Source organism: Chiloscyllium punctatum, chromosome 15 (genome assembly GCF_047496795.1).
Source record: "Chiloscyllium punctatum isolate Juve2018m chromosome 15, sChiPun1.3, whole genome shotgun sequence".
NCBI lineage: Eukaryota > Metazoa > Chordata > Chondrichthyes > Orectolobiformes > Hemiscylliidae > Chiloscyllium > Chiloscyllium punctatum.
The window spans coordinates 31,855,294-31,874,600 of NC_092753.1; the positions used below are offsets into that span (position 1 = coordinate 31,855,294).

General features: G+C 37.0%; 1 protein-coding gene across 9 annotated transcripts in view; it reads right to left on the reverse strand.

The window, feature by feature from the left end:
* Positions 1 to 521: 521 nt before the first annotated feature.
* LOC140486166 (MSL complex subunit 3-like) overlaps positions 522 to 19,307 on the reverse strand; it is a 50,374-nt gene continuing 31,588 nt past the window's right edge. For all 9 annotated transcript variants that reach the window (XM_072584880.1, XM_072584879.1, XM_072584877.1 and 6 more), the window contains 5 exons: positions 18,543 to 18,805; positions 17,148 to 17,248; positions 14,308 to 14,407; positions 12,260 to 12,344; positions 522 to 5,213 (listed from right to left, as the gene is read on the reverse strand). In XM_072584880.1, the coding sequence (XP_072440981.1) occupies positions 5,114 to 5,213; positions 12,260 to 12,344; positions 14,308 to 14,407; positions 17,148 to 17,248; positions 18,543 to 18,805 (649 nt within the window). In that variant the 3' untranslated portion in view covers positions 522 to 5,113. The remainder of the gene's footprint in view (positions 5,214 to 12,259; positions 12,345 to 14,307; positions 14,408 to 17,147; positions 17,249 to 18,542; positions 18,806 to 19,307) is intronic.

Genomic DNA, 19,307 nt, shown 5'->3' on the forward strand with positions numbered 1-19,307 from the left:
CTCAACCGTCTAAACTCAAAAAATATGGTACAGCATGGAACACTATTTGACCTAGTAGATGTTATGAAACTTTTAAGACTGTTGTCATCTTGTGCATACTAGTCTCAAACTCAAACCTGCATAGTGCAATAAGGAGCCAGGGAATTCAATTTATTATTTCCTCCATTAGCCATGAGTCACTTTGAGACAAGGATGATCTTTGTACTTGGCATGTGTAGAGTGCCATTCATTGGTCAGTTTTATTTCAAAGTTTGAGACAGTGGATTATGGGGACAGATTTTGAAAAAAAGCTTTTAAAAAGTAGGCATGACTGGTAGGTAAGAACAATACGATCATAATAAACATGCAAAGTCCAATTGGGTGACAGGCTCTCATTAGACTTAAGTCTTAAGCCCAACTGGCTTAAACGTCTTGAGAATCAAATTTATCTTTCAACTTGCAATGCTGCCGTTAATGCAGCGAGTTAAATACAACAACCAAGGTAACAGCAAATTTTGTGAATTCACTGTAGCCCACCTTCCTTCTTGGTTTATTTATACTTTTGTGTTTATTTGAGTACACACCAATTATGTAAACAGAATTTACAAACTACAGTCACTTTTATATATTATCAAACTAGCTGCAAAGATACAAAACATAAAAACTGAGCAAGCTTTCAGAACAGATCTAAATCTGTCGCTAGTACTTGACTCCTTTCCGAACAATACTATGAAAAAATAAAAGTCATTTATTCGCAATTTTTTTTTAAAACAGGAGGTACTAATAAGACTAGAAGATAAAGATCATGCAATCAGTCTTCTGTGAGATTTCTGCTAACTGTTTTCTGATTGAAGATAGTCTGTGGTCTGAGGTGGGATTTCTGGTGTTCAGAATGGTAGATGACCCATTGATATTGCAGCAAAATTATTTAAACAAATTATGGTAAACCATTTCACAACTTAATTGTAAGAGATACAAATAGATTTGTAGTACTATTTATGACCACTTCACAAAGCACTGTTTATTAAATATGCAACCTTTGTTCTGCTCTCCTCAATACTACAGATTCCCAGACCTTTAATACATTTCTTTTAATATGATTAATTGAAAATTATTCATTTTAAAAGGCATTTACAAACAATTTTCCTTTTGTTCCCAAGAAGTCTTGCTTTGTATGATCTTGTTGATGTAATCTTTGGTACAAAACTGCAACCAATATAAAGCAATTCTCTGGCAGTCATGACTCAACAGTTATAACCTATGGTTTAAGCTGAACTGCCTCCAGCTCTACACCTGGGTTTAAAAGCCTCACAAAACTCTGAAAACACCCAAAGCACAAACATTTTCTTAAAATGTTTGAGATTACAATGAATGAAATATTAAAAACTTTTCCACTACACATGCTCACAGTTATTTTCTGCCAATCTAATACATTGTATGTGTATTCTGAATAGTATAATTACATCTGTCATTTTACAAGTTGAGCTGAGAATCCACATCCCTGTTGAAACAATGCTTTCAAGCTGGCTGTGAGATGATATGGATTGTCATTTAATTCCACAACAGAGGGTGAAAATTATAACTGCATGATGTACCTATCACATGAAAATAGCAAAGGTGAACATGAATCAAAACTTTCCTTTCCTGTTAAGAATCATAGCTCTATAGCCACAGATTCAAGTTTAGACTCGAAGAGGGCAGATATTTGCAGAAGAATACTTGGAAGCATTTCCAACCTACACTGACTAAAATTATGCCTGTTTCTCAAGGTTATACCACTTTAATATAATCTGTAACAAAGTTTTATAGGTGACATCAACATTCAGCATGCTAGCCTTTAAACTAGCACTTATTAACTTAAGGAAATTAATTTTGCACTAAACATAACCCACGCTTGATTTTCTTTGATCTTTTACATTGGTTTGGTCAATTGATGACTAAATGGACTGGAACACAACTTCAAACTCCAGACTACTCTCATTGTTTAATTTTTGTATGAAGAGACAACTTTATTACTGAAAGGATGGAATACATTGAGAAATTTACCAGGATTAATTTTGCGGTAGAACTTGATTGTTGATTTCTAACTTTGAGATAGTGAGAACTGTACATGGTGCTGAGTCAGAGTGGAGCTGGAAAAAGTACAGCAGGTCAAGCAGCATCAGAGGAGGAGGGGAGTTGACGTTTCAGATTGGAAACTTTAACTTATCCTAGTGGACTTAGTTATGACTGTCATTATCAATGGTTAGTAAATAGAATTCCAGAAGGGATAACCTGGAGATCTTATCCATGGCATAGAAAATTTTGTTTGTGTCAGATATTTTTTATAAGGATGATATAACAGCTAGCACTGGTGGCTGAATCCCAAATTAGTGTCATCCTATCATCTTAATAATTAATCTATATCATAAATACTTGTTCCCACAGCACCTATCCTGGTAGCACAATAGTGAGTTTGCCAAGCTGAAAATGATCCTCATATCACAGCTCTCTGTGCCCTGACAGCCAAATCTCTAACCATGCTTATGTATCATCCCCACACTACAGGTTTGGACACCATAATGCACTGCATCCACTTTATCCAGCCTATTTACTACATTTACAAAGAACTCCAATAAATTTGTTAAATATCATTTTCTTCCACAAAACTATGCTGACTTTGCCTCATCTTATTATGTTGTTCTAATGCCCAATGAGATGTTAGAATAACTAGCCTATAAGTTTCCGCCAGTGTCTCCTTCTTTTCTTCAAAAGGTAGTGTTATCTTTGTGGTTTTCCTATCCATCGGACCTTTCCAGGATCTTCAGCTACTTAATTTTAGGACCCTAAAATGCAGGCCATTAGATCCAGGTGATTTGCTATTCATTAATCTTAGTTTTAACTTTAGCTTTCCTATTCCATTCTCTCTCACAATTGTTGACTATTTTAAATTTCTTCCTTTCTCCCTTTTTCCTATTTTTTGACTGTTCCACTGAATCTCAGACCAGCTTCCACAAGGTGAAGTCCACTGCAGAACACTCTCGCATGGTCCTTTCACTTGAGCTCATTGGTATTAAATCTAAAGATATAGAAATTGGCAGTTATGAAATAGTTGTATACTGCTCAAAAGTGATATAAAACATGGGCATTTGAATTACACAGTAGAAAATGGTAATGGTTTTCCAGAAACATAACTTTTCTCATTCTTTTTAAAAGTCAACCCTCATGTACAAAATTAAAACCAATTAATGAGGGTAGGGGAAAAGGTTGGAATCGTTATCTTTTCCTATTTGACTTAGTTATGACTGTCATTATCAATGGCATGCTCAACTTATATCATTATGTATGAAGCCATGGTTGATGCAAACAGAAGAGAGGTGAGAAAGGAAATTAATATAGATGACACAGAACATCAGACATAAAAAGAGCATCTGAGAGCCGATTACATGTTTGGAGCAGGCAACTGACACCAATTAGTCCACTTCCTTGGAATGATTGCAATATTGCACTAAACATCTAAAGAGTACAGTGCCTTAGATAAATCTCTGGACTCTCTCTCCATAAAACCTTGCACCAGTGCTTAACTTCAGCTGCTCCTTAGAAACATGGAAGGGTTTTGGTTTCCTATCCAATATCTCTGAGTAGGTTGGTAACAAATTCTCTTGAGACTTCTTCCCTTGGACATTGCATTACAGTAAAGTTTCCACATAAATGGGCATTGCTTTCCTAATATTTTGCTGCTAATGAACACATTAAGTTTTATTTTTGTAAAAATGTCTTGAATTTTCCATTATAGAGTGAGAGACCGCAGCAAGAGGAATAAAGTTCAAATGGAGATGGATGAGATCTGATCTGGTAAAATGCTCTCTTGGTACAAGGCTTCCTAAGTAACCTCTATTGATATGCCAGTGAATTCTGTTTATCCAGATTTAACGTCTCCTTATGACTAAGCTAAGAATAGGCCTTCTAAGGATATATTCGGCAGTTAAGGATAGCAAACCCAGTTATTATTACAACTTGAATACATTTTCTGTTTCAGATGATTTGTGGTTTTTCTTCCTTATTGCACCTCAGTAAGCCCAAAATTCTGACCAAGAGGTCTTTTACTCAATGAACATGAATTTTTTGCCCTAAAACTCAACCAGTATTTTTCATGTGAAATTAGATACATTGAGACAGTCGTGAATAGCTAAGTTTGGTCCTAAAAACTGATCAATCATTGATACCACTATAAATTTTCTCAACTAGATACTATAATAACCATGTTTTAGAAATTAAATATATTAAACAAACAATCAGATTTCCTGCTGAATGTGAAATGCTAGTTTGAAATGAGTTTACAATGGTGAAGAGTCACAGTTTTGAATGGGATAGTAGATGGAGGAATGTATCACCACTATGTTTCATCTAGAGAACAGAAAGACTTTTCACTCTGCCACAGCTTTATATTTTCAATCATTACGCAGTAACACAAAAGCAACTTAGAGTCGGCTCGTTCTCCTGCTCAAAAAAAGGAATTGTGGTCCCAACTTTTACCACACAGTCACTGGAGTTTAACCCAAGATGATTACAGATGCTGGTCCACTGCATGAAATAACACTCTCAAAAACTGTATGACTGAACTTTTTGTTTTCAACAGGGATATAACCATCAATAAAACAAAGTATTATGATACCACATAAAATGTATTTTCCAATTGGTAAGCAAGCACTACTGAAAATTATACAAGCCTTTACTTAACTTGGAACAACACAGAACATCTCTAAAACATGGCTTCCCACTACTTCAAGATGGATATCCAAAAATAATTTATACAGAACCAAGTCCTGTTCAAAAAATGCAGTCTGTCCTTCAGAAGGCACTGTAGTCTCCTGAAATTTATGGCTGCATACAGTCATTGCTTTCATAATCAACTTGACACAACCACAGAAGAACAGGAGTGCACACAGCTTCGAGAAGATGAAAAGTTGAAGGCGGAAACATCAGAGTTCAAAAGTGGTCCATCTCCACAATGTTAATAGATTTCCAGCAGGCAGCACTTCTTAGGAGGACAGAAGTGCCCTTTTGTTCTCAGCTGAAGATGCTAATTTACATTCCTTTTGAATAATAACCACTGTGTTACAAGTGAGTACAAGTTCACAGCACTGCTAATGCTTCAGTAGATGGCCTGAGGACGTTTTGTACAATAGTAAGCTTCAGATGCAGCTACATAAGCAGATTCTGAAAAGAAGTCCTCTTGGTATTCAGCCAAAAACCTGTAGATTTAAAGACACAAAATAAACTATCGTTTCATTAAAATATTGCTATTGAACATGATTAGAATAAACATCAAATAATGAACAGATGCCACCTTTCCTAAAAATCTAAAATCTTCTTCTAATACTGTTTTGTAATTTGTCAGAATTGTGTAGTCCATACCAGGAAAGGATGGCAATTTCCTTCCCTAAAGGATTTTAGTGAACTAGATTGATTTTTTTGGACAATCAACAAAGCTTTCGTGATCATCATTAGACTCAATTTCTGATTTTTTACAGATATGGGAGGCAATGGCCTAGTGGTCCAGAGTTCCAGATTTTTACTGACTTCAAATTCCATCATTTGCCATGGCAGGATTCAAACTTAGTTCCCCAGAACATTATCTAAATCTCTGGATTAACAGTCCAGCAATAATACCAATAGGCCATCGCCTCCCGTATTTGGAAAAAATCTGGAATTAAGAATCTACGATGATCATGAATCTACTGTTATAAAAATCCATCTGGTTCACTAATTTCACGGAACCTTTAGAGAAGGAAACTGCCATCCTTACCTGGTCTGGCCTACATACTCACTGCAATGTGGCTGACTCTTAACTGCCTGCTGGGCAATTAGGGATGGACAATAAATACTGGCCTAGCCAGCAGTGCCCTCATGCCGAGAATGAGCTGTTAAGTACCATATCATCCTCCTTTGTTTTTGAATATACGTGTTAAACATGGGTTGCAGCCAATCTTCTACTTATATTAAGCTCTTAATTTTCACAATTCTGGCTTATAAGTTCAACATCTTTTATTAAAGCCTCTTGCATTCTGATTGTATATCATGGTGGTATTAGTATTCAGTATTATGTTCATAAATTTTGCTTCTATGATCATGTGCACAGTTTAGTTTACTGGGAAAGTCTATCAATGTGTTGTGTGCTAAGCAACACCAAGGCAGGTGGTCAAATATAGCAGAAAGATCAATGTTCCGATTGAAGAAATGAGTTGTTATGGATACTAATATGTCTCCTGTTTCGTTGCTGAATATTATTATTGCTTTAATGGAAGATGGTGACAGAACTGAAAGAGGTGTTTTAGAAATCTGCATCACCGATCAATTTGTAAGCCAGAATTAAAACTGAATAAACGAACAAATGTTCAATTTTATAAACTTCAATGGTAAACATTGATGAGGAAGCAACCACCGCAAAAAAATACTGACAAATGTTTTGGACAGGAAGTGCTCATTCTGCTCATAGTTTTCAATGAGTTGTTGTCAAAGTGAATGATCTTCAAACCAGACTGTCAGACCATACTCTATTTTAATTTATTATCCCCACTAAACTTAAAGAGTGAAACAGAAATCATTCATGATTCTGTCAAAACATATATTTAAAGAATAACTACACACTTTCAGCATTCTGAGGTTTATTTTAAGTAAGTGTATATATTGCCAATGTATATGATAGTGAAACACAGCTAAATACACATGGTTCAAACACTTTGATTAATACGTCTAGTTGCCCCCATTAAGAAATCACATACATTGATCTGGCTCATTGGTCACAAAAAAATCTGTCCTGCCATTAAATGATATAAATAGGCCAAGACCAAGCAAAACCATCACAAACTAATTTAATTATTGTAAATCAATAAATGCAATAAAGAAAAGCAAGTATTTTTTGCACGGTTCTGTCATGTGCAAACAGTTAAGAATTGTTGACAACACTCAAGGATATGCAGAATTTCTTGGAAGCAGAATTGAACAGATCAAGAGTGACTTGCAAAGTTTATACCAAACCACACGTGGTCAACCAAATATCAATCTCCCATATCTATTAAAGCAGACACTCTGGAATATGCTGACCATTTCCCAAACCCTGGCAGCCATCTCTCTCTAAAGGCTACTCTGATGAGAAGATTCAACATCAGATTAGATGCACCATATCACCCTTCTATAGGTTATGGCACATAAATGACAATAAAGAACTCTGTAAGTCAACAAATATTTTAACAGACAGTTCAAATCCAGTGACGTTTCAATTATATGTCAATGATACACAAGCACAAGAGAAATTCCATCAGCCTCAGCTGTATCTGGGAGGACCATGGAATAAATGCCATTTTTTTTTCTTAAAAGCAGCTTCACAAACATTCAGCAAGCATCTGAAATAAACACTAATGGAGCAGACAATGTGTCTGAATGGCTGATAAGTAGCTAAATGGCTAGCGTTCCAGGAGGAGACAAACAATACACTTCAGAAACACACTGAAGTTCTCTTTGAAGCACAAAAGCACTAACATTAATGACTGAGAGGAGCTTGCTAATAAATCATTTATCCATCCATCTGCATCATGCTTTGAGTCCAAATGCCTTCATTATGAGGTGGCGGAGGCAGAGAAAGGAAGAAAAGGAAGTAAATCCAGCACTCCAGATCCCACTATTTTGTGGGATGGCCTGCCACAAATGCATAAATCTGTAAAAATAGAAATCACCCTATCAAGACACATGCGGGGTGGTGATAGCCTAGTGGCATTATCACAGGACTGTTAATCCAGAGACCGAGGTAAGTTCTGAGGACTTGGGTTCAAATCCCATGATGGTGGAACGTGAATTCAATAAAACTCTGGAATTAAGAGTCTATTGTTGACTGTGAACCATTGCTTATTGTTGGAAAAACCCATCTGAATCACTAAGGAAACCGCAATCCTTTCCTGGGCTGGCCTACATACTGACTCTTAACTGCCCCTCCGGGCAGATAGGATTGAGCAATAAATGTTAGCCTCGCCAGCAATACCCTCGTCCGGTGAATGAATTATAAGAACATGAAGACCCATGGCCGAAATTCCACCTCCTAAGAGCAGACATCACTCTCAAATCAAGGGATAGTTCATACCAACAATTAGGTGTTCAATATTCCTTAGTGATGATTCTTTGTTCTCCCCCTCTACTTTTCCTCTCATCTGAGGAAGAATGTTCTAGCTCTGGAGTGAATCCATTGAAGGTTTACCAGACCGATTCCTGGGATAGCAGGCCTGACATATGAAGATTGGATCATTAGGGTGTGTGTGTGTGTGTGGCAAAGCAGGAAGGATGTTCCTAAGAGATGGAGACCAGAACAAGGGGTCACAGTCTAAAGATGCATGAAAGCCATTTTGGACTGAGATGAGAAGAAACTTCTTCACCAAGAGTGGTGGGTCTGAGGAACTCTCTGCCACAGAAAGCGGCTGAAGCCAAAACATTGAATCCTTTCAAGAAAAAAAAAGATGGCTAAAGAGATGTAAAGGTATGGTGAGAAGTTGTGAAGTTGGATGATCAGCTGTGATTACATTAAATGGTGGAGCAGACTCAAAAGGTTGAATGGCCTACTACTGCTCCTATTTTCTATGCACAAGCTAAGACATGTAGCAAAGCAAATATTGGGAGGACAAACTTAATCTGGTGAAGCTGCATAGGGACTGAATGAATAAGTCACAGATTTCCTACAGTCTAGTACATGATTCAGAAAAAAAAAACTGGTTTAGGAAAGCACAGTTAGTTCTTCATTTTAAATTCAACACAAAAGGAAAATTTCCAGGAAATAATGTAATCTGGAAAGCAAAAGAACAGACAGAAGAAGGATTATGCTTTGTTGCGATTTATTACGTACTCTTTGTTTAACATTCAAATGATAAACTCTTGAATATCTGACACAGCCCATACTGGTTCTCCTGTAATTTTCTAGAATTAACTGCTCTAAAAATTGTTAAATACTGAAGTCCAGATTTTGTCAGGAACCATCCTCAAAAGGTTTGCTTGATTTTATACAAAAATCAAAGGATCAGCCTTCTACACAACCCATTAAGAGCTACATATCCATTACTGGTCAGACAAACTGACAATCTGTGATAATTAGGGAACTGAGATTTTTCTGAAATTGCTTTCTTGGCTAATTTACTGGTTTTAAGTAAATGGGATAACAGCTCTGTTCAAACAGCAGAGGAAAGCAATTTCAGATAAATGCACAATTCATTTGAATTCATTATCTTATAGTGGAATTTCAAGATCAGAATTTGTAAAACACAAGTTGGCAGATGGTCAGGTTTTAAATTTTCTTTTTATAGTCGACGCTACCATTTGTATTTCTACTGTAGATCAAAAGAAATCAAGTAAGGAACAGAAAAGGTTGAAATTCATTAATTCGAGAAAGAAGTAGTTTAAAAAAAGTCATTATTTTATCTTATCAGTTTAAGAAAAAAATTATTTGCCTGCTTGTTATCAAACAAATACCTTGTTTATTACTGTGGAGAGATGATGGCTTAGTGATTTTATCGCTAGACTGTCAATCTAAAGACCAAGGGAACATCCTCGGGATCAGGTTCAAGTCCTGCCATGGCACATGGTGGAATTTCAATTCAATAAAAAAATCTGGGATTAAGATTTGTTGACCATTGTTGCTTATCGGAAAAACCCATCTATTTCATCAATGTCTTTTAGGGAAGGAAACTGTCATTTTCACCTGGTCTGGACGACATGTGACTCCAGATCCAAGGCAATGTGGTTGACTCTTAACTGCCCTCTGGGATGAGCAATAAATATTAACCTAGGCAGCAAATGCCCTCATACAATGAATTGAAAAACAACTTTATTGACATTTTTCATATTACCTGACGACAGTCTTCAATGTAACATCTGACACTTGCTGGTTCTTAAATGACACACGTGTAAAACTTTTCAATGAGAGAAATATTTTAGCTAACACCTAAGAATAAGCTAACAAATATGAAAGTGAAGGCAGAAAAAGACTGTCTAAACTGTCCCCTTTAATTGTAATCCATAATGCATCAGAATGTGGATTTACCATCTAATGTCTTAGGAGAAAAATAACCTGGCAAATCGCAAGACTTTGAATGAAAAAAATTATTCTTTGACTCTTTAGGCGACTGTAATAGTTTTTGTGTTAGTTGACCTTCACCTCAAATGGCAATTAGTCTAACTCTGTTGAAGGAATCAACCTTCACTGCACAAGCCTGCAAACTGTTCCATGGGTTCAACATTATCTATGGAAAGAAAAATTGAAGGTTGCTAACACCACTTCCAAATATAACCCTATCCTGCTGAAATAATATTCCACACAAAGACAATCAAATTCCTTAAGTATTTTAGAAACACTGATTGAACTGTTCAAATTTAGACAATAAGACAGGAGCAGAAATTTGACCATACAGCGCATTGAGTCTGTTCCACCATTCAATCATGGTTGATAAATTTCTCAACCCAGTTCTCCTGTTTTCCTCCCTTTGATCCCTTAGCAATCAAGAACCTATCTATCTTTGTCTTAAATATACTCAATGACCTGGCCTCCACAGCCTTCTGTGGCAATGAATTCCAAAGATTCACCACTCTCTAGATGAAGAGGTTTCTCCTTATCTCCATTCTAAAGGGTCTTCTCTTCACTCTAAGGTTGTGCCCCAAGGTCCTAGTCTCTCCTGCTAATGGAAACATCTTCCCAACATCCATGCTATCCAGGCCTTTCAGTATTCTGTAAGTTTCAATTAAATTCCCTTCTCTTCCTTCTAAATTCCATCGATTATGGACCCAGAGTCCTCAAATGTTCCTTTCATTCCTGGAATCATTCTCGTGAACCTCCTCTAGGCCCATTCCCGCAACAGTACATTCTTCCTGAAATATGTGGCCCACAATTGCTCACAATATTCTAAATGTGGTCTGACCAGAACCTTATAAAGCCTCAGAAGTACAACCCTGCTTTTATATTCTAGTCCTCTTGAAATAAATGCCAACATTGTTTTTGCCCTCATAACTACTGACTCAACCTGCAAGTTTACCTTCACAAGGAACTTTAAAATCTTACCAACGACCAAGCTCAGGCTAATTAGCCTGTAATTTCCCAGGTTTTGCCTCACTCCCTTCTTAAACAGGCAGATTACAGTAGTGATTTTTCAGTCCTTTGTGACCATCCCTGACTCCAGTGATTCCTGAAAGGTCACCACTAACACCTCCACTTTCTCTTCAACTATCTCCTTCAGAACTTTGGAGTGTAGTCCATCTAATCCAGGTGATTTATCCACCTTCAGACCTTTCAGTTTTTCTAGCACCTTCTCCTTGGTAATGGCCACCATACTCACCTCTGAACACCCCCTCCCCACTGCCCCAACCCACCAATTCTATCGAATATTTGGGATGTTACTCGTGTCTTCCAATGTGAAGACTGACACAAGGTATTTGTTCAGTTCCTCTGCCATTTTTTTGTTCCCCATCACTACTCCTCCAGCATCATTTTTCAGTAACCTAATGTCCACTTTCGCCTCTCTTTTTGCCGTTTATATACCTAAAAAAACTTTTGCAATCTTCCTTTATATTATTGGCTAGATTACTCTCATATTTAATCTTCTCCCTCCTTAGTTCTTTTTTAGTTGGCCGCTAGTGGTCTTTGGCAGCTTCCCACTGCTCTTCCCCATATTATATGCTTTCTCTTTTGCTCTTATGCTATCCCTGACTTCCCTTGTCAACCATGGGTACCTCATTCTCCCTTTCATAGCTTCTTTTCACTAGAGAGGAATTTTTGCTGTGGCTCCCTAATTACTCCCAGAAACTCCTGCCATTGCTGTTCTACTGTCTTTCCTGCTAGGCTCCTCTCCCAGTCAATTCTGGCCAGTTCCTCTCTTATACCTCTGTAGTTGCCTTTATTCAACCGTAATATTGTTACATCTGATTCCGGTTTCTCTCTCTCAAACTGCAGAGGAGCTTCTATCATAAAATGGTCACTACACTTTACTAAAGTATGCGAACCCAGTACCTTGAGCCTACCTTCCTAACTAAGGCGTAGCAAATGGGGATTTATCATTTGCTTTTGAAGAGACCAAAACTAGACACAATATTTTCAATGAAGCCTAACAAAAATGTTGCAAGAAGACAAAAAGGTATGATTTATTTTAATTGTTTGCCTTGTAAATGAAATCCAGAACTCTGCTTTAGCTACAATTTTAGGCTGATTCTCAACCCATTGCAGCTCATTACCAATAATGCTGCAAATATCCGTTAACATATTTTAATTCCTTACCTAAGGAACAACTCAAGGTGCTTTACCAAGACCTTCAAATTCCGGTCAGTAATTTGCATTTTTCCCAACAACTCTGGTAGCTTCACTGCAACAAAATAAAATAAATCACAGTTGAACTCAGTTTTGTTCTAAATGTAAGTTGTTAAGTCTGTATTAAAAAGTGGAGAAGTATTTTTTCCGACCATTTAAATTTGGTCATATGTGAATTTTTAACATTGATCATACACATTTTCACAGAAATACCTATAGTCACAAATTCAAAACTGTACACAATATAATGCAATTTGGTCAATCATTGAAACATGTTAGGGATTGCTGTCCAAAGAGAAAGCAGTTAGTTTGATGCCATATTTTTATTAAGGATAGATACAACAAATGATGGTCAACTCCTAAAATTACATTCTAGCTTAACATTCAATACCAGTTAGATTAATTCAAATATTTCCCAGTTAAATCATTAAACCAAACTGCAAAGTTAACTGCCTTTTGACTCATCATGCCTGTACCAACTCGTTGAAACAGCTATTCACTTAATTCTACCCCCGTGTTGTTTTCCTGTTAAAATGCAAAATATGGTAGAACTAGATATTACCAGGGAGGTTTAGCTGCCATTTTTGGAAATTTTGTACATTAAGAATGAAATGCCCTCTGATATTCAGGTTTTGAACAGTTTCCCATTTAACAAAAATGATTTGATTTACTTTTCGTTTCTATCATTTTCAAGGCACACTTCAGTGGAATTTTTCATGCCTGTTGAAAAGCTTTTAGAATGGCAGTCAGGACAAATGTAATTGGGCAGGGGGCAAAAATTCAATTTCCTGATGTTGGATTAAAATGTTACAATTAAGTTCTCTGGATATTTCATGTTAGTCACCTTACCCATGTTTGCATTCAATTGCAAGTCATTAACACAAGTCACCCCAATCTGCTGGAAATATATTCATGTCATAATTTCACTCACCAAAAACAAAATACATGTGTTCACAAATCCACCATATGAATGAAGCGTCTACCTGACAGGGTAAAATTTTTCCTCCAAGTTTGAGTGAATACAAATGTCTTCTGTTAATTGGTACTTTAAGACATTTCTATTCAAAATGTTTACTGTGAGAGGTGAAGTCTCTTCACTTTTATCAGCCCAGGAGTCATTTGGGGCCTGGTCTGTTGGTGTTAAACACTTACAATGTTAGAAATGAAAACTGATCAGGTCAACTAGCCTGTCCATATGAAGCAGCTACACTAGCTGCTAACAGCAAACCTGACTGAAACAGGCAAGCAGGTCTGAACTCAAAAACAGGCTTCATTCAAAAGCTCATATTTTTGAAATTGTGTCCTTTCTTCTGAAAAAACTAGATTTGTAAGGTTAGTGAAATGATGGTGCATAAGCTGCTCGGTGTAGCTTATTTTGTGCTTTGAAGTGTGTACCCTGGCAGATGAGAAATATGGTGCCAAAGACACTACACAATTAGCTGCAATGAAGTTACAGACATTGATTGCACATGAGGCAGGGAGATGCCTGGATTGCAATGCTCAGATCATTCGTACTCTTGTGGCACTGAAGCCAAGTACTTTTAAGCTGCCCAAAGCAACTGAATTCCTCAGTTACCTCTGTCAGGAATATCTTTATTAGTCAGGATCGTGTCTTATTACCATCCATAGGGAAAATAACTTTTCTTCTCCTACATCAGCCTTCAGCACAGCTTGTAGGGTTGCATCACGAAAGTACAGTGCCTCCTTTTTTGCCTAATATTTGATATTTCCAAGGGTCAGTGGGGGTGATGAGCAGAGGTTCAGTGATGCTCCTGAGTTACAGAAACTGAAGTGTTGTCTTCGTGCCCTTTAAACATGGCATCCAGATTTGGAACAAGGAAGATCACAGCAGGAGGCAGACCTCAGTGTCCACAAATTTTGGTATTTTATCCTTGTATGAATACATAATAAGCCAAGAATAACATAATTCCACGGGAAAACTTAAACTGCCACTGTGTGGAAGTAAATTCTGCCTTTTCAGTTTCATCCACTGAAAATAATAATGCACGATGACTTACCAAACAGTCGCAAAAGGTGGTGAGCTCCATAGATATAAGAGGGTGCAGGAGGCTGTTCAATCAGTGGATAATTATCTGGCATCATTTTCCACGACAAAACCTGTTAGACCAACACAAAACTCAATTTTCAAGTCATATGCAATGACTAAATTAATAGCTTAGGTAACAACTTTTCAACAGATTAAAATCAGTTCCAATTTACACCAAGACTCCTCAATGTGATAACATTTGGAAAGCACATTGGTATACTTCATACCTGTCTACTTGATCTTGTTCAAGATTTATTTTGCTAAATCTTAAACACCAAGACTCAACCTGTTAACCAACATTACATTTCCAATTTCATACTGTAAATGCAATGAACTGAAATATATTATGCTTAAAATAGCCAAGTTTACATCTGCTTTCATTGACAAGTCTAAACATTTTAGGCTGATACTACTAAGAAATATTTTCTATACTTCTCAAGTTCAAAACAAAAAAGTAGACTTCTACATAGAATTATTGGAAATTTTAAAGTGGTAAAAGGACATCTAGCAGATTTCTTTAGATCTCTGAATTATTTACTGAACTTTTAGTTCAAGTATAATCTTCAAATCCAGACACTCCTAGCCACTATATTTAAATCACTGACATACATCTTGAAATAGTCCTTCAACTTGGTTTTCTCCCTTCCTATCAGTATTTAATTTACTTTGCCAATTTCCTCTTAATTCTATATAATACACTCTCCAGTAGTCTGGTACATAATGAAATGCTTTTCCAACCTACCTAATAACCTACACATATTGCATTTTCCCTAACACTATACTGGTTACTTCTCCAAGTTATGTCACATGCCATCCAGTTGAGTATTTTTCATAATTTTCTCTTACTTTATATTTAGCAATGTCACCTTTAATTAAAGCATTGAATATTACATGCCTCCACCAGGTTTCAACAAAATTGCCCCACCCATCCACCTCCAGTATACAAATGCCTGAGATTTGCTTTTCTTAGCAGCTAGGATACACTTTGTGCTTACTATTACAATCCTGGCAGCACCCACTATTGAGCTCTGCAGCTACCAGGAGTGAGGACACTGCCAATCAATCAGCTTGGCCACAGCTTCTGAGGGTAGGACTTCTTCCTGAGTAAGGGATGGAAGTCTTGTACTTATATAAATTAGCCAACCATGGTTGTGGACAGACTTCAAATGGACAAATTGGCTTTCAGTCAACTTCTACCCAAAGATGTCAATCTTTTCCCTTTAAAATTTGTTAAGTAACAGACCATGAAAAACTTAGGTTCACTTTACTTCTTTTTGAGTATGACAATTGCACTGTGGAGAAAGCAGAAATACGGCTTTGCATTACAGAATCAGCCATAATTCTATTGGATGGCAGAGCTTTAGTCTCAAAGGGCCTTCTGGCCTATTCCTGTGTCTACATTAATCTCTAGTCCACTCTGAACAGATTGGGCAATAAATTTCCTTGTGTTTCTTAGAATTATAGAATCCCTACAGAGTGGAAGCAGGCCATTTGGTCCATTGAGTCCACACTGACCCTCCAAAGAGCATCTCACCCAGACCCAGACCCAAACCCCTGTACCCCCCTTACGCTATCCTTGTAACCCTGCATTACCCATGGGTAATGGACCTCGCCTGATCATCACTGGGCACTATGGGAATTTAACAAGGCCAAACCACCTTATCTCTACACCTTTGAACTGTGGGTTGAAACCAAAGTACCCATAGGAAACCTACGCAGACACGAGGAAAACATGCAAACTCCACACAACCACCCAGAGGGTGGAATCAAACACAGGTCCCTGGTGCTGTGAGGCAGCAGTGCTAACCACACAGCCACTATGCCACCCTTGATATTGAATATTTCTGAAAAAACTACATTTGTCCAAGTTGTCTGTCTCTTTCATAAACAAGTGAACCATAACTGCAGAGTTTTTCAAACTAACCTCCATTTTGTTACAGGACCTTTATTCTACAGAATTTTGAAAAAGGCAAACAAGGAAACTGTAATTTGACCCAAGGTTAATGTAACAACTTGAATACAAAACTCAATCAAAGCTGTCATCCTAAAAATGTGTTGATTCATCAAATAACCTAATTCTAAAGCTGCATGAATATAGTTTAAAATATTGTGATAAGTTCAAATAAATAATTTGTTGCTATACAATTAGTCGCTTCAGCATGAGCTCTGTCATACTTATCCCATCTATCTATAAAAATACACATTATCCCATACTTAGTTTCATTTCACTATTAACTGAAATGCCTGCCACCTATAAATAAGTCCTTGCCTCATTCTGTTGCCACCACCTCATTCAGCTCTTTATACCTTCATGCATCCTCTGATTCTGCCCTCTTTTAGATGGCATATTTGCATCATTATTATCTGAAGAACTATAGATCATTTCAGCGCACAATCTGAAATGCTCTGGTTGAGCACATCCAGTTTTATAAGTGCTCTGCTCTCTTAAGAGTGGATTCCAAATTGTATAGTGGGCTACACCATCAATTGCTCTTCCAAGAATCGTCCTCTTCCTTGGAATGAGTGTGCTTGTAAAATGGTTGTCATCATTAACTGGCTATGTAATCTCAAATGAGTTCCGGCTAAATATAAAATAATACAACTGGAATTTTCTCATTGGCTAACAGAAGTGCAAAAAAGTGTTGACTTGTAACAACGGCAATTACTAAAGCATGGATTGCTTTTGTGGAAGGCAGAACCAGGTTCGCAATAAGAACGTACAAAATCAGAAAGAAGTACTACAAATGGTCTTTTTAAATAATATATACACATATGCAGAGCCAAGAAAAAAGAGAGATTAGGAACTCCTACCTCATTCAGTTCATTACTCCTCCTGCAGTCAAACACTGCAACCCCTTCTTTACTAGGTGTGAGGGTGACAGGAGAGGAAGAGCCACTGTGGACTGGTGTTTCTTTAAAATACATTTGAATGAAACAAAAATAAACTTTCATTTCATAAAGTTAGCAAAATGAAAAAAGGACAGGGCACAAGATGTTACCTCCAAGCAGAATTCTCCAGCACACTAATATCTTAAAACAGTTTAAATGTGCAATTTATTTTCAGCATTCTTATGAGAAAAACTAGTAAAATCATAAAATTCAACACTGAAGGAAGTCATAACAATTCCATGAAATGAAAATAGAGTTTGGCACATGTGGCCACCATAAAAGAGAAATAATGGTTATTTCCTGCGAGCGAAATTTCCCAGGGTCTTGGCTGAATCCCTACTGTGCCTGATCTGTATTAATGACCAATATACAGAAACCCATTTCAATGCTGTCAAGTTCACAGAGGAAAATACTGACAGTACAAAACAATCAGCAACCTGCAAAAGAAGTCAGATAAAGTTTGCAATTGGCCAATTTAGTCGCAGGTGAAATTCACTATAGTTAAGTTTGAAGGTGTTACACAACTTGGGGAAATAGATCCACAAGGAGATCACTGAATGTGTGGGAATACCTAATCAGGAAACAAGAAAGGATATGGGGATCATGTGGAACAGCTATAAGCAAGTAAAATATTAATTCTACTACTAGCCTCAAGACATCATGGTAAAGTTACATAGCGCTCTGATCAAACCTTCTTTACATGAGGCATCTTTTAGTGAAATTGACAAGTCAGTGCTTTGGGACTTTGACCAGTTGGAAATAAACAGACAAATCCACGTAGAGGATCACTAAAGGCATACAAGGAAGACATCCACGCTATCAGATTGGAAGCCAGTTCCAGAAGTTGGAAGAATAGATTTACAAACATCTGACTTACGAACACTCATCCTTATGAAGATAGTTCCATACAGGGTGCAAATTTAAAAGATCCAACATATAAACATTTTCTGTACTTACAAACATCTACTTCATATTGCCTTGCATTGTATTCTGACCTGCATATAAATTGACTTGCAAAGAGACCGTCAAGGACAGAACCTGTTCACAACCTAGTGACTGCCTGTAACCACACCCAATCTCATATACTTGGCTAAATCTAACATCTTACCTTACCAAAACCATACACTTCAAAACCATTGATACCATTGGTTTAAATTGCAATATCCTACAATTAACCATGGCTATGTCACCAATTATCTTTAATAAAAAGGTGGCCTATGATCACCACAGCAAGAATATTCACTGGTGCAACCTGGAAAAGGATGTCTTTTCAATTAAGATCATCACAAACTCACAGTTAAAGTGTTAAATACCTACTTTTCTCCAAGTGTAAAAGCAGTCTGGGCATTTGGGCAGGTTCATAAAACCGGCGCTTTGACTGTGGAGAAGCACTGCTTTCAGACAGCCTGTCACACCCTGATGCATGCCGTGCTGATCGCCTCAATGATTGAACAGATTCAGGATCAATTTTCCGTCTCTTTGGTGTTGCAGGATCTCCTGACAATGGCTGACTATCTGTGGATTGTGGTGTTGACGGGTTCAAAAGAGGAGGAGGACTTGGTGAATGTTCCTTTTGAGGTCTATTATTTAATAAGCAAAATAAGCATTTAATTAGATGCAATTTTTAAGTAAATAGAGAAACAACAGATGAAGTACCAGACCATCAGACATATTGAGAACTGACACACATAAGCACACAGCTATAATGCCAAAGTGAATAATGATCCTTGTTAGGAAAACCAAAATAATGTACACAGTGAACTATATTCTCTTAACAACTCTGACTTTTTACATTTATCAAAGCCTTTGTTATCACCTTTTACATATCTGATAACTTTTCTTTATTTTTCTCTTATAGCACCTTCACCTCCCAAACACTTCCCATATTTCATGATATTATAATCTTTCATTATCCTTTTCTTCCCACGCTTACAACATAAATTTCAGTCTAATTTTAATCTCAATTTATGAATGAGAACTTTTGTTGAAACTATCCCTTTTTGGCATAAAGGAATATATGTAGTTCGTATTTTCTCCCTTTCATATTTTGAGATTCACTAACTTGGATCATTAATTATAGGC